This window comes from Camelina sativa, chromosome 2 (genome assembly GCF_030686135.1).
Source record: "Camelina sativa cultivar CO46 ecotype springtype chromosome 2, ASM3068613v1".
Lineage (NCBI taxonomy): Eukaryota > Viridiplantae > Streptophyta > Magnoliopsida > Brassicales > Brassicaceae > Camelina > Camelina sativa.
In genome coordinates this window covers 15,722,187-15,738,593 of record NC_141881.1, presented here as the reverse complement: position 1 = coordinate 15,738,593, position 16,407 = coordinate 15,722,187, and the positions used below count along the sequence as shown (strand labels likewise).

Genomic DNA, 16,407 nt, shown 5'->3' with positions numbered 1-16,407 from the left:
ACTTGAGAAAATTGAAATACACATACGAAAAGAAAAAATGAAATCCACTAAATTAGCTAATAACACTTGCTTTCACATAAGGTCGGAAATGATATAACTTTTGTATACATTGGTAAATTATCATCCCAATGGATTTGACATGATAGCCATATATATAGAAGAATAAACAAACAACATGAGTCGTAATAGGCAATTACTCGACACCCTATACTAGGTTAGGGTATGTGCAACTTGATTACATAAGCCACCAAGTGTCGAGGTAGTCCATTCCCAAAACATAGCCTCTCGGCCCCTCTCCATAGTGAGTTAGTGACAATATATAATGTTTAGCTTTAACGTGCAAAATTTGATAAATAATGTGATCAGTAGAAGATATATTAGAATCACATATTCAAAACATGAAAAAACTTAAACCCTAGTGTGACACTGTGACATGCTATTTTCCCTAAATTAAATAAGAAAATTTGTTAAAAATGCCCCTTTTGATATACCCATTTTCAAAAATACCCTCTTTTCTGGCCATTTTTATTTTTGCCCTCTTTTAATTTTTAATGACCATTTTACTCTTAGATGAAAATTATTTTATTCAATAAAAAGAAAAACAAAATTTTCCCGCCAAAAAATTTCCGACATATTTTCCCGCCAAAAATTTTTCGAAAAAATTTTCCCGCCAAAAATTTTTCGAAAAAATTTTCCCGCCAAAATTTTCCCGCCAAAATTTTCCCGCCAAAATTTCGAAAAAAAAATTTTCCCGCCAAAAAAAATTTACAAGGTTTTTAAAAGATTTTATAAGGTTTCTACCTTATAAAAGCCTTATAAACACCTTGTAAAGGCTTTTACAAGATTTTTTAAAAAGTTTTAAAAGGTTTTTTAAACAACTTGTAAACGCTTTTACAAGATTTTTAAAATGTTTTTAAAAGGTTTTAAAAGGTTTTTAAAAGGTTTTTAAAAGGTATTCAAATGGTTTTTAAAAAGATTTTTAAAAGGTTTTTAAACACCTTGTAAACGCTTTTACAATGTTTTTAAAAACCTTGTAAAAGTTTTTATAAGATTTTTAAAAGGGTTTTAAAAGGTTTTTAAAAGCATTTACAAGGTTTTTAAAAGCGTTTACAATGTGTTTAAAAACCGTTTAAAAACCTTGTAAATACTTTTAAAAGTTTTTTAAAAGCGTTTACAATGTTTTTAAAAGGTATAAATTTCAATATTTTTGGCGGGAAAAATTTTCGATTTTAGTGGGAAAATTTTTTTTTGGCGGGAAAAATTTTCAATTTTGGCGGGAAAAAAAATTTGGCGGGAAAATATTTTCGATTTTGATGACTGTATATTCTTGCTGTCACTCAAAAAAGGGTAATTTGGTCATTTTGTATATAAAGAGGGGTAGTTTTAAAAATGGTCAATATGAAGGGGTATTTTTAAAAAGAGATATGAAAAAAGGGCATTTTTGAGAATGCCCCATTAAATAAAAAGGCAAAGTATACAAAATTACATATATATACAGTATATCTTATATAATACGAGAAGGTTTTTTCTAACTTTGATTACCAATACGACACTTGGCGCTCTATATTTATGACACATGTCTTTCTCACTAATTTAAACATCTTTTTATATACTTTATTTTATTTATATCTTATATGGTGTTTGCTTTTAAAATAAAAAATTTGACATTGTTACAAATATATATTTCTTCCAACTTTAGTTTAACATATAATATACTTTCTAACGAAAGCATATACCATATAACCTAAAAATAAAATACTGATCAAACCAGTTAAAACAAAAAAAAAAATTCTACTTTTAAAATAAAAATAAAATTCAATTTAATTTATGATAGACTAATTTAAAAATAGAAAACATGTTCTAATATATTTAAAAAATCACATTGTATTCAATAATCATATATATTGTACTAAAGACAAAACTCATATAAAATTAGCTTATATTTAATATTCTATAAGTTATAGTTTGACTGTCTTTAAAGCTCATGTACTAAAAGAAAATAAAATAACATAATTGCTTAATCACCCATGAAATTATAGAAAACTATAGTTTCACAAAATAATTTAATGGTAATTATACTATTTATTTTAAATTATTAAAAAATAGAGATAATATATCAAATCTAAAAAATATGAAATTTGACACACTTTTCTTTTCATAAATTTTATTCAAAATTTAATGCGAGATATAGTATAAGATATTTCATAAATTTTTATGACATGAGCCATATTTTAATATGCATTATTCCAAAAAAAAATATATTAAGGGTGTTTACAAGATTAGAGAGTAAATATTGGAGCATATGATAAATTGTGAATACACTTATCAGTTATTCAAAATAATCATTGGTGATTCTTCTGTTACCTTTTTAAAAACATGAAATTTGACACATTTTTCTTTTCATGATTTTATCCAAAATTTAATGCAAAATATAGTATAAGATATTTCAAAAAACTTTATGACATGTGCCATATTTTAATATGCATTATTCTAAAAATTTTTATATTAAGGATGATTACAAGATTAGAGAGTACATACTGGAGCATATGATAAATCGTGAATACACTTATTAGTTATTCAAAATAATCATTGGTGATTCTTCTCCTACCTTTTAAAAAATATTAAATTTGACACATTTTTCTTTTCATGAATTTTCTCCAAAATTTAATGCGATATATAGTATAAGATATTTCAAAAAAAATTATAACATGAGTCATATTTTAATATGTATTATTCCAAAAGTTTTTGTATTAATGGTGATTACAAGATTAGAGAGTACATATTGGAGCATATGATAAATCGTGAATACACTTATTAATTATTCAAAATGATCATTGGTGATTGTTCTGTTACCTTGTAAAAAATATTGTCTAGATTCATAATCTCATTAGTATAGTACAAAATTAAAGTTTTAAAAGTTTAGTTTATTGATTGGATGAATTTGAGTCGGTCTGATTTTTTTTCTTACATATCAAATTTTAAAATCTTCCAAATCTGATGGAAAAGTCAACATATAGATATTATAAGTTCAAATATAGTTAATTAAAAAAACATTTAGATGTAAGTTAAAATAAATTAGAAATATAGTTATGTCAAAAAAATAATTGGAATGTATCTATTGTTGATATCAATTTTTTTTTTTTTTTTTGTCTTCCCTTCCATCTACACCAATTGACATGTTGGAGAGTTCATTTTTTTGATAATTAAAAGAATATAATAAATAAGAATAGAGATAAGGACCGAGAAATAACTCATCATCGTAGAAGTATAACACATTTTAAGCATTCATATAGAGTTTCTCATTCACAAGAAATTTGTTAGGAGACTAATTGAAGAAAATCAAACCATAGCAACATATTGTGGAGTCAAAAAGAAAGTCAAATATTAAGATTGAGTTAAAGAATATATTATGTTGTAAAACCACTCGCAAAGAGATAAATATTTATCAATTTTTTTTTTACGATTGAGACTGAAACATAATTTTTATTTATTTATTTTCATGGTTAATGAGTTTCGCTAATAATTTTCTGGTTATAGAGATCTAGCGAATCATCATATAAGTCTTGACCGCATCCATATATTAGAGCTTTGGAAAAGATGGAGGGAAATATGAGATTTATCTAGAAATATTTGTAAACTATTTTCAATACTAAATTTTCGTTTTGAATGTCTGAATATGGTCTCTACACAAACCTCATGTGTGTAAGGCTATCTCCAATATATATTTTATTTTTTACTCTATAATAGAGTATAGTTTTTTTCAATGTATCAATCTATTTTATAGAGTTAGTTTAAAAAAGTAATGTTGCATATGGAGTAATCCTACCATTTACTCTATTTTAGAGTAAGATATAGAGTAGAGTTAGAACAAATGCTACTCTATAACAGACTACTGACTTTAAAATAGAGTGGAGTTGGAGATGCTCTAATAATCTAACAATTTATCACAAAATAATAAAATCCAAAACAGCAAAACTTTGAGGGATTTAATTACTTCAATCAAATTTTTTTTTGATATGTTTTGTTTATTTTATTTTGCATCCAAACATTAAGAACCACATATATAAAGAAACACATATTAAATATTTATTTTAAAAAATCATATTAAAAAATTCAATTCAAAAATATATTTGTAAATTTAAGATATATCATAATTAATAAAAATAAAATTAAATATATCTCGAGCCTATTTCTAATATATATATATATGTTTATTGAATTTGGAAAACTATACATTGAATTTGGAAAACTATACATCAAAAGTGCACATCTAAAAAACGTACGCACGTACACACAAATACCAGTCATAAGCTCAAAGGCCTATAAAAGAGGTTGCCTCCTTCCCCATACCCAAACACTCTTCTTCTTCAACTCTTTAACATAACAGAGAGAGAACCAAAAAAAAAAAATCCAAACTTTCTCAAAATCTACTTCTTCTAAATCCAACCCATTTCTTTTCTTGGAACTCGATTTCGGACAAACCCATTTCACTGTTTTCTCCAAAAAGACTTCATTTAACATTTGTCAGACTAAACAATGAAGAGAGTTAGAGGTTTCAAAATTGGACACAGATTTGTCAAAATCTTCAAATGGATGATTCTGCCAAGAAGAATCCAATCAGGGAAACTTCAATGCCCGAACCGAATCACTAACCCGGTTTCCGGAATCAAGTCATTAGCACGGTGTCTAAGCCGTGGAGCTAAGAGATTATGTGGTGGTGCTGGTGGTAAGAAGAATCCGAGTCAGAGTCAGATCCGATTGGGTAAGGATCCGAAAACTTCGAACCGTGTTGTTCCGAGAGGACATTTGGTGGTCCACGTCGGCGAATCAGACTGTGACACGAGGCGTGTCGTGGTGCCGGTGATTTACTTTAATCATCCATTGTTCGGAGAGTTGTTGGAGCAAGCGGAACGGGTTCATGGGTTTGATCAACCGGGTCGGATCACGATTCCGTGTCGGGTTTCGGATTTTGAGAAGGTTCAGATGAGGATCGCCGCATGGGATCATTGCCGCCGGAAGAGAGTTTTTTAAGAGGAAAAAAAAAGAATATATTAGAAAATAGTCAAAAATCAAAAATGATTATTAAAAAATAGAGAAATTGTGGATATTAGTTTTTCCTTATGTTATACGATATACTGATTCACAATTTCAAAGAATTATTTGTATCAATTTTTTTTCATACTTGCTAGAATATACTTAAAATTTATAATACCATTGTGTGTGCAATTTTAAAATTCAGTATAAAATTGAATTGACGTAATAGTAAGGTGTTCTGTTAGTGAAATTACTTTTTTTTTTCCTATATCCAAAGGAGAGTAATAATGATTCAGAAACATTTTTATTTACCAAAAAAAAAAGATAATGTATAAAGTATTTAAACCAATTCTACAGAAAAATAATTAACAACTTTATTATATAGCTTATTATATTTGGCTTTTAAAATTAAATACACCAAAATCTATATTTATATATATATATATTTTTTTTGCTAATTCAACGTATTTTTACAGCCCTATATAGAAAACTACGAACCCTTCACGCCAGTCAAAATAGACTGGCTCTGCTCCGTGAAAATCCAATGGGATCCTGACCCTTACAGATCTGATCCCAAAATATTTCCACATTTTTCAACAACTTAGTTTGGTTCATGACCAATCTTATAAAAGATAAAACCAATCTTAAACCTAAAATTCTTAAAAAGAAAAAACGTTTTGATTTAATCGAATCTGAAACAAAATCGTACAAATTCACAAAGTAACATGCATTATATCTTGTTGATCTTTTGAAGAAACTGATCTATGTTCCTGGTTAGATTAAGATGAGGGTATTGAACTTGAGATTTTAGAAGATTTTAGGGTATTTTAAAAATAACTTGTTACTCAATTGATGATTTTTAAAAATATTTTAAAATTTTATGTTATTCAACTTGAAATTTATGTAAAACCATTTAATATAATTTACAAAATCACAAGCTAATATTATTTTCCTTAAAATTAAAAGACAAACAATTTCACCAAATAATCTAAAAATTCACTCAAATATCTCAAAAATCTAAAATGTACAAAATCTCACAAAAATCCTATCAAATCTGTGTTTCAATACCTCTAAAAGAGATTGTAGTGGAGTGAATGTTATCTTTTATGATATGATTTGATATAAGAAACAAGTTGATATCACATGTTACATGACATTAAAATATTTGAAAAAATGTAATGTTGTATAGATTGAAATTCAACTACCGTATATAGTTCATATGATAATCACATATTCAAATAATTAATGAGATTAATACTGTTTAATATTGTTTAAATATGTGAATATACTGATCATTATGCCTGTTTAATATTGTTTGTCTTTTCACTATGCTGTCAGTATAAAACAACATGCTCCTAGCTAGCCCGTAGCCTAAAATATTGCAAATAGTTGATGAAAAAGACAAAGCTATTACATTTTTTTTTTCATTTAAAAGATAATTCTGATTAATAGTATAAATTACATAGCCAAGAAATTGTGAAAATTTAAAATATGAAATCCACTTAGCTAAAAAAACACTTGCTTTATAACTTTTGTTTACTTTTAGTAACTATCATCACAGTGAATTTGTTAAGATAACCATAAAGGAATAATAATCAAACAACATGAGTAATAAGGCAATTTCTTGAGACCCTATTCTAGGTAGCGTATGTGCAACTTGATTAAATAATGCCATGAAGTGTTGAAGTAGTCCATTCTCATTGAAGATCATGAACATAGCATCTCCAATCTCCATAGTTCATACTGACATTATAATCTTCATCTTTAATATGTTAGGTTACATAATTATTTAAATTTTCTTTAACGTGAAAATTTTATAAATAATGTGAATAGTGTGACATGCTATTTTGATTATTTTCCATAAATTAAATAAGAAGGCAAAGTATACAAAAAAAGAAAAACAAATTGAATTTGGAAAACTATACATCAAAAAGTGCACATCTAAAAACGCACGCACGCAAACAGTCATAAGCTCTCAAAAGCCTATAAAAGAGGTTGCCTCCTTCCTCATACCCAAACTACTCTTCTTCTTCAACTCTAAAACATAACAAAGAGAGAGACTTCATCCTAACTTTCTCAAAATCTACTTCGTCTAAATCAAAACCATTTCTTAAAACTGGATTTCGGACAAACCCATCTCATTGTTTTCTCCATAGAGAAATTGTGGATATTAGTTTTTTCTTATGTTACACGATATACTGATTCACAATTTCAAAGAATTATTTGTATCAAATTTATTCAATACATGATAGAATATGAAAATTATAATACCATTGTGTGTGCAATTTTAAAATTCAGTATAAAATTGAATTGTACTTAATAGTAAGGTGTTCAGTATATTGTTAGTGAAATTACCTTTTTTTTTTCTATATCCCAAGGAGAATAATAAAAATTCATTTTTTTCAATATAAATACTTTTGATAAGTTTCTATTAAGTACAATTTAAAATTTTATACTCAACATCTTCTATTAAGTAAAATAAAATTCTATTTATAGTAGAAAATGTTTCAATATACTGTTAATGAGATTATGTTTTCTATATCGAAAGGAGAATCACGAAAATAACATATTTTTTAAAAAAGAACCACTATTTTTGTCTATTTTAAAAAGAATTATCTGTAAACTTTTGATTTTTTTTAATAGAGCATATAATTAAAATATTTATAATTATAATTATAACACATGAAATAAGATGTATAGATAATTTTATAAATTCCTATAATGCTTATAAAATTCATAAAACAACTAATAAAAAATGTATTTTTTGTACAACTTTCTCTAGCGGTATATTTAGTGGTGTCAAATCATATTATAAAAGATAAAACCAATCTTAAACCTAAAATTCTTAAAAAGAAAAATCGTTATAATTTAATCGAATCTGAAACAAAATCGTACAAATTCACAAAGTAACATGCATTATATTTTGTTGATCTTTTGCAGAAACTAATCTATGTTCCTGATTAGATTAAGATGAGGGTATTGAACTTGGAATTTTAGAAGATTTTAGGACAATTTTTAAAATTCACTTGTTATTCAATTGATGATTTTTAAACATCTTTTAGAATTCTATGTTATTCAACATGCAATTTATGTAAAATCATTTAAAATAATTTATAATCTCACCAAATCACAAGCTAATTTCTTTTTCCTTAAAATTAAAAAACAGAAAATTTCACCAAATAATCTAAACATTCACTCAAATCTCTCAAAAATCTGAAATTTCCAAAATCTCACAAAATCTTCTCAAATATGTGTTTCAATACCTCTAAAAGAGATTGTAGTGGAGTGAATGTTATATTTTTGTTATTCAGTAACTGTGTAAGTATATAAAAAGCGTTTGAAACATCACTTCCTAACCAATGATATATAAGAAATAAGTTCATATCACATGTAAACATGACATTTTCAAAGTTTCACATATATGATAAATTAATTGAAAAAATTGTATTTTTTATATATAGTTTTTTGTTGGAACCAAAATGAGATGTAATCTAACTTTTAGTATGGTAGCCAAACTAAAACTAAATTAATCAACATATGTTTGGAAACTAACTCAAGATGTTCAAATCTAATCTACACACCTTAGATCTTGTTAAAAGGTTTAGCATTTGAAAGAGATGTGATATAATATACATTTACTTAAATGCATTTTTTTTTCAAGTTGTTTTATGGAAATGATATATGCCAAATCTATAAATTGAAATAGTAAGAAGGCTCCACTACTAATTTTAAATTGAAGTTGTGCGCAAAACAAATGAAATAACATTTTGTCAAGATAACTAAACATTTGCTTAAGACTAACACTTTATGAAAAGTATGTGAACTATGTAGAAAAACACATAAAAAGATCTGGACTTTACAATAATAGATGTGATTTTCTTTAAATTAAGGGGAAAAATACAAAAAAAAAAAACATGACTTATTCTTATTTAATATTTGTCAGAAAAAAACATAAATTTTTTTTCGTTGCCAAATAATACTCAAACTAATCTATAGATGACAAAAAATACATGAACTATCCGATTTTCCGATTTCACACTTATCGTGTTATGGTTTTTAACAACGTTAATGCAATCGTAATTTTACTCCAGTAAAAAATGTTTTTGGTTTACCTATGGTGACATCACAACGATAAAGAGACAAGTACAAGAGTATTGACTTTTAATAACGTTATAAGATAGCGTTTTAGGTAAGTTATGCAATCTTTCCGTATATATTTTTGAACTTTTTTAATTTTGTAAAAATGGTTTGTAATAGCAAAATAAATACTTCATAGAAACGCTATTGAAATTGTTAGCGGGAATTTTTGTTCCTATTCGTTAATAAAAATCTTGGCTCCAACAATAAAGAAAAAAGAAAGAGGACTTCTGATTAAAAAATAATTCAACCTAATTTCTTCCCCTGCTCTCTAACTATGACACTCTTCCTGTTCTCTAGTTTCTTTCGAATTTTGTTCTTCCTCTACTTCTCTCTTCTTTCACGGTATCTTACTGTCCTTGCTCATAATCTCAGTATCGAATCACAAAAAACCAGCAAAATGCCTAGCCATCATCGCCATCGTGTTTAACTGTTAGGGATTTAGGTCTTTGATTCGTCTAAGGCTGTTGATTTTGGGTTTTCGTTAGTTGTTTCTCTTTGTTTAATAGATTTTGGTTTCAATTCATTTGTAGCTAGAATTCATTAAAGGATCTATCGTATTGAACTGGTAAATTCAATTATGTGTTGTATTTTCTTAACAGGTTATGAGATTCGATTCGATTCTCTTTTGATGTAATTGTTTGTATCGATTTTGATGTCGTTTGCGATGAAGATTGCTTGCTACTTGAGCGCATGATTGATTATTGGGCGCTTTAACACCCAATATATTTTTTTTAGTTTGATTTTATTTGTTGCTCAGACTCATATTCATGAATAGGTTGAGTTTCAGTAGCTATGGGTTCAAAATTTCAATTTTGGTTTAGCTCCATTGCTCCTCTCCGTAGTGATGTGATAAAGACTTTTAATAGAAAAGCATTTGGAGCTTTGAATGTGTGCTCTAAGATTCATAGTTTCGTTCTTATTGGTGGAAGAAACTCAATCTGTTCTGCTGATTTGTTGAGTGTTTTGATGATAAGTAGTGTTTGTTCAGTCCTAATTTGTTACAGTGTGCTAAGACGGAACGCTCACTGGTTTTATCATCTAGATCGTGGTTTCAGGTCAGGTGCTAGTTGGCTTATCCAGCTTGAAGTATCTGCATTTACATTTTACAGATTATGTCATCTTATGTCACCCAAAGTGATCAACAATTGCTTGAATCGTGTGTGGGATGAGGAACTGAGCTTGAAGCGACTACTCACTCAGTTCTTGTTTTCTCTTCTGAACTCGTCAAATGGCAGCTTCCATTCTTCTCAATCATGTTTTCCAAAGTAATAGCTTAATCTCTCTTCAGATCCAATTTTTGTTTTGAGTTTTGGACTTGATTCTTGCTTATTGTAAGAACTTTTGTTGATTACAAGCCTTTTTAGTTTATTCATGAAGTTGTAAGATGAGAAATAATTTCTTGAGTACATAAAAATTTCTATGTAAAACGAGTTTATGTTTCGCTGACGTGGCGTATTCTGTCGCCGTACGATCAGAATTAATTCAAGGGATACAATTATAACCTCTCTTTATTATTTCATTGGCTATGCCATTAAAGTGAGGATCTCAATATGTTTAATATGAACCGTTGATTCAAATGAATCTAACGAACACAAATTTCAACCTTCTTTTTTAATCTTTTTTCTTTCACTTCTTCCCCTCATTCTCTTCTTTGTCGTATATCTCTTTCATCTTCTTCTTCTTCTTCTGCAATCGATATCCAATTAGTAATTAATAGACAGAAATAATTGTATAATTAATAAAGCCCAAAAATAATAATATTTCTCTCTATTAATTACTCAGTATTAAGAAATGTTAATTTTGGAATATTCTAGCATGTGTGGACCACCAAACCGTCTAATCTATGATTCTGGGATTCATAATTTATGTGTATTAAGCTCTCTGTTTTGTTGGATTGTTATATCTATATGTGTATTAAGCTCTCTGTTTTGTTGGAATTGTTATGGTTTAAAGTTTCAGAATTGAGTGGGATAAATTTAATTACGTTTTCAATCTTTGTGACCCTTACGATGGAGCATCGAGGAACTGATTATTGGAAGTGACGCTCTGTTCCATTGCAAAACATAATCACGATTATTGGAAGTGACGCTTCATGAAAGCTTTCATGAAATTCATATTGGCTTTCCTGAAATTCATATTGGTACATAATTCATATTCGTGAAGGCTTTCCTGAAAAGATTTGGATTTAGTGGAGATGGTGAAGCTTGCGGTGAAGATTTCAATCTGAGATCTTTTCAATTAAATGCCAAATCGATCTACTGGAGCTTCAATCAATTGCCAAATTGATCGACGGAAGCTTCCCCATCTCCACTAAATCCAAATCTGAGATCTCACCTTTCAACCTCATCTTCAAACCTCCTCCTCTTTCCTTCACCACCGTCGTTTCAGCCCCACAAATTCCCATTGCCAGAGCCATGGAAAACATACTCAATAACGGTGAGCTTCGTCGTTACAGTGAGAACGTACGACGAAACAGAGTCTGGTGACTTCATATCTCTGATCCGTGATGAAAGAAAAAGATATGATGGTGATGGTTGATGGAAGAAAGAGATATGGTGAAGTTGTTTTAATGAGGAAGAGAAAAGATTGGAAGCTGCAGAAATGGGGAAAGAGAAGCATAAGAAACTGACGAATCAAGGCTTGAAAACATCTATAAGTATGTTATAGTGATGCTTCGCAAGGAGATGGAGATTACAAAGATTGATTTGATTAAGACTACTCAAGCTCAACTTATTCAGTTTCTCAACTCTTTCTACATCTAATAATTATATTCTTCAAGAGTTTGCTACATTTTCACAGACATACAAATTGTAAATCCAAAGTTGGCCATGTAGATGTTGGTTTCAGATATTTGGGAAGACTTTCATAAAATTCAAGTTCGTCTTCCTGAACATTATGAATTCCTTCCTAAACTTAGAAAAATGTGTTTTTAAATCTCTTTATTTATCTGTTGTCCTATTGAATCATATAGTAGTCCATTACTAAGGATAATGTATCAAAGATTCACCAATGTCCTAACCATCTCTCTATTTATATTTTTTATGAAAGTCATCATAAATATTAAAGAATCCTTCCTAAACATCATTTAATCCTACCTAATTAATTTTGTTTGCATCAGCTTGGTATTTAACCTATATTAATGTTTCTTGTTATACTTTTTGCAAATGAACATATTGGCTTACTGGTTACACTCTCTTAGATAATTCATAAAGGCTTGGGGTTTGAATCTTGGCAGATGTTAAAGAGCTCACATTTTTTATTTTATTTTATGAAAGCCATCCTGGATTTTAAATGACCATTCCTAAACATCACTCAATCTTTCATGAATAAAATGTCATTTATGAAAGCCTAATATGAAAAAGATTATTTCATCCATGAAGAGTAAATATTTCATTTTTGTGCATATTATGATGTTTACTAATGTCCACACTTTTTATGAAGGTCTTTTTGAATTTCATCATGAATTCCAAACATTTTATGAATATCATCCTGAAATTCAAGAAATCTTTCATGAAGTTTGTGGAATCCTTCCTGAACTTCGTGGAATCCTTTCTTGAATTTTCTGAAAACTAAAGAGAACATGTAGCAAACTCAATCACAACTACCTCAACAACTATTAACTTGTCTAATAGAAATACAATCAAAGTTTCAAAAATCAAACATCATTATACTTCTATCATTGTCTTTGGTTTGTCTTCTTCTACCTCTAAAACTCTAAATTATTATACTTCCACCATGTCTCTGAGTCACGTCCTCCGTCGTCTATGTACCATCATCACCACTTTGATACCAGCTAACAACATATCAAAACACTTCACCAACACCATTTTATCAATTCCAGAAACCAAATAAACAAAAACAAAGAAATGACTAGAGTTCATGATTGAGAGACCCATATCACAAATCAATAATTTACTGAAAATCTGAAACTTTTGGGAATGAGAAAATGAATTCAATCACAACATATGATTTAATCGAACAAATAAAGCTATGAGACCTAAGAATGAAATCCAAAATTGAGGACCATAATCCAGAATTGATAATAGAGCTTCATATATATTATCCAAAATTGAGATTACCTTGATTTTAAAATAAGGGATTGAAGAAGCGTGCACCAAGCTGTTTGCCAAATATCCTCACCACACTCTTCCATCCCACATTTTCAGGCTTAGAAATCGCTACCTTCCGCGTCGAGCGCTGTGCGGCAGTGGTATTACTCCCTATTGCGGCAAAACTAGACCTTCTCATCACGGGAACCAAATCTTGGTTTTGGGATTGATCAAATGATAGCCTCACCGTGGCTCAGATCTCTTCTTGTGCCACCGACATCCCCCAACACCACCGTTCGCAAGCGATTTGCTTTGAGGGTAATCAAAGTTGGATGTATTCTCTTTGAATATAATCGACGTCCGTCTAGTCTCCGCCGTCGTGTTAATATAAACCGTCGATGCTCTGGTTCTCTCTCACTATGTTTTCTCTCACCGGTTAATTTTAATAGTAATATAAATTTGTGCTAATTTTGTCATTTTGAAGAGTATATGCTAAGTTTGGAACAAAAACCTAAATTTGTGCTATTTTTGTCAATTGCCCTCAAAATAATATATGCACTATATAAAATTTATATTTTACTTAATATTAGAATAATAATTATCAAAGGGAAAAACAAAAAAAAAACTAATATTATCTCATATTTGAAAAATTAATATTATTATCAAAATAATATATGCACTATATCAAATTTATATTTTACTTAATATTAGAATAATAATTATCAAAGGGAAAAACAAAAAAAACTAATATTATCTCATATTTGAAAAATTAATATTATCTTAAATATATTTGTAATTTCACACGTAATAATTTTACTATTTATCAAACTGTTTTAATTAGCATGATTGCTCCTAAGGTGGTTACTGCCTCACTGGTCTTTGGTCCATCAAGGTTTTTTTTTAAAAAATTTATCGATGCAACTTGTAATTGTAAAAATATTCCATTATAAAAAAGGAATATTTTTTTGTGTTTCTTTAATTCGCCAATTATTCCCTCTCCTAGTCTCCTCTTTCGATCGTGAAATAAATGACATATTTTTTTTTTCCTTTTTGATAAAAGGAAATATTGTAGTTATAAATAAAATTAGGATGACACAAGTTATTGCCAAAAAAAAAAATTGTTAATTCCTCCTCTATTGAAGGGGTCACGTCAGGGAGTTGTTCTCTTAGAGCTTTGCCTCGTGAAGATGATACAAACCGCAAATTTTTGTGGTGTGAGTCGAATAGAAGAATTTGTTTGTGAAGACAGGATTAGTGCATTGCCCGATGATTTGCTCGTAATGATCTTGGATCTTGTTCCGACAAAAGATGCGGTGGCCACCATGTTTCTGTCCAAACGATGGTTCTCTGTTTGGACGATGAAACAGAGACTTGAGTACAGAGACAGCGAGGAGGAGGAGGAGGAGGAGGAGGAGGAGAAGGAGGATAGTGATAATGATAGTGATAGTGATGATGATAGTGATGGTGATAATGATGATGATGATGATGATGATGATGATGATGATGATGATGATGATGATGATGATGATGATGATGATGATGATGATGATGATGTTGATGAACATGTGGGCAGTGATGATGATGAGCATGAGCATGTGGACAGTGATGATGATGAGCATGAGCATGTGGACAGTGATGACGAGAACGAGAATAAGGATCAGAAAGTGGAGGATGAAAGCAAAAAGAGCGTCTGGTGGTTTCTTGAAAAATCATTGCAACTCCACAAAGCACCCGTAATATCCAACTTGTGTATTAAACTCGGTCCAAGTTGTCCTACCGACGCTGATGTCGGGAAGTTGGTTGCAAACGCTGTTGATCGCTGGGTGCTTGAGATGAAATTCAAACTCCTCTGGTCCGCAGATCCAGCCAGCTTGCCCAAGACCCTTTACTCTTGCCAATCTCTCATGACACTGACTCTCTCCAACAAGATTCTCGTGGATGTTCCTTCTTCCGCATCCCTCCCATATCTCACAACTCTCAAGCTTCACTATGTGGTCTATAATGACGATGATTCTCTTGTTAAGTTATTATCGAGCTGTCCTGTTCTCGAGACCCTGTTCGTTAAACGACACAAGAAGGATGACAATGTGACCAAGTTTAATGTGGTATCGCCTAGCTTATTGTGCTTTACGTATGATAACCATAGGCGCTGGCCAAAAGACAGCGATGGTGGAGATAGTGGTAGGTGCTTGGTCGTAGATACTCCAGCATTAACATACTTTGAAACATATGATACCACGGGAGACTCTTGCTCCATCGAGATGTCCTGTCTTGATACTGCTATTATCGACACTGATTCTTGCCCTGATGACCAGTTTCTAAGATCTCTTTCATCTGTCTCGTATCTTTGGCTCTATTTAACTGTTGAAGCGGTAGCCCTCTCCCTCCCTCTCTTTGCTTGTGATCTCATTGTTGCACCTGGCTTACTTACTCATGTGTTTCATCGCAGGTTGTGTGGTGTAGCACCATCACATTTTCTCGGCTTAGACAGTGTAGGATATCTCCAGAAGAATCAGATTGGATGGAACCGACTGTAACTTTACTTGAAAATGCCCCGGAACTAAAACATCTTATTGTTGATTATGTACGTATCCTCCCTCCTTCCTCTAAAATAATGTTGTGTTTAATTATATATATACATATATATATATATGTATATATATATTAATGTAGTGATCATTGATTCTCAGACATGCACAAAACAACCTGAGAATCTGCCCCTTTCATGGAACCAACCGAGCTTTGTTCCCGGATGCTTGTCGTCACAGCTCGAGACTTTTGAATGGGAAGCATATGGAGGAAGAGAAGAAGAGGAACATTTCTTGGCATACGTCCTAGCCAACTCCAATTTTTTAAAGACTGCAACAATCTCCCTCGGATCCTCATTCAGTCTTGAAGAGAAACAGATGATGATAGAGGGCTTGAAAGACATCCCCAAGGTGTCAACAGAAGCCAAGCTTGTATTCGATATTTGAACATGGTTATGTATTGAATAACTAGATATATATATATATATATATATGTTTTTTATTCATAATTAATGCTGGAGATGCAAATATTATAAACATAAAAATATATATAAAAAGAGCTAGAGGAGTTTGAATATCACTCGTCAGATCAGGCGTTTTCTTCAATCTTGTTAAACGGCCGGAGATGGTTTCCATGAGCCTCTGATCAACATGCT

General features: G+C 30.1%; 2 protein-coding genes and 1 long non-coding RNA gene across 3 annotated transcripts; all 3 read left to right on the top strand.

Moving 5' to 3' along the window:
• Positions 1–4,357: 4,357 nt before the first annotated feature.
• Positions 4,358–5,214, top strand: LOC104717582 (auxin-responsive protein SAUR36-like). The gene has a single exon (XM_010435178.2). The coding sequence runs from the start codon at positions 4,537–4,539 to the stop codon at positions 5,029–5,031; it is 495 nt and encodes a 164-aa protein (XP_010433480.2). The 5' UTR covers positions 4,358–4,536; the 3' UTR covers positions 5,032–5,214.
• Positions 5,215–9,408: 4,194 nt separating this feature from the next.
• On the top strand, positions 9,409–10,601 carry LOC109127196 (uncharacterized). Its single transcript, XR_002033981.2, has 2 exons — positions 9,409–9,516; positions 10,217–10,601. It is a non-coding gene; the product is annotated as an uncharacterized LOC109127196 (long non-coding RNA).
• Positions 10,602–14,373: 3,772 nt separating this feature from the next.
• Positions 14,374–16,267, top strand: LOC104748417 (putative FBD-associated F-box protein At1g05080). The gene is made up of 3 exons (XM_087477187.1): positions 14,374–15,595; positions 15,673–15,807; positions 15,914–16,267. Exons 1-3 carry the CDS (start codon positions 14,411–14,413, stop codon positions 16,196–16,198), a joined length of 1,605 nt encoding a protein of 534 aa, XP_087333313.1. The 5' UTR covers positions 14,374–14,410; the 3' UTR covers positions 16,199–16,267.
• The last annotated feature ends 140 nt before the right edge of the window (positions 16,268–16,407 follow it).

Coding starts and splice junctions, on each gene's coding strand:
- LOC104717582 (XM_010435178.2), top strand. CDS start 4,537: ATGAAGAGAGTTAGAGGTTTCAAAATTGGACACAGATTTGTCAAAATC.
- LOC104748417 (XM_087477187.1), top strand. CDS start 14,411: ATGATACAAACCGCAAATTTTTGTGGTGTGAGTCGAATAGAAGAATTT. Junction 15,596..15,672: donor TCTATTTAACTGTTGAAGCG/GTAGCCCTCTCC, acceptor GTTTCATCGCAG/GTTGTGTGGTGTAGCACCAT. Junction 15,808..15,913: donor AACATCTTATTGTTGATTAT/GTACGTATCCTC, acceptor ATTGATTCTCAG/ACATGCACAAAACAACCTGA.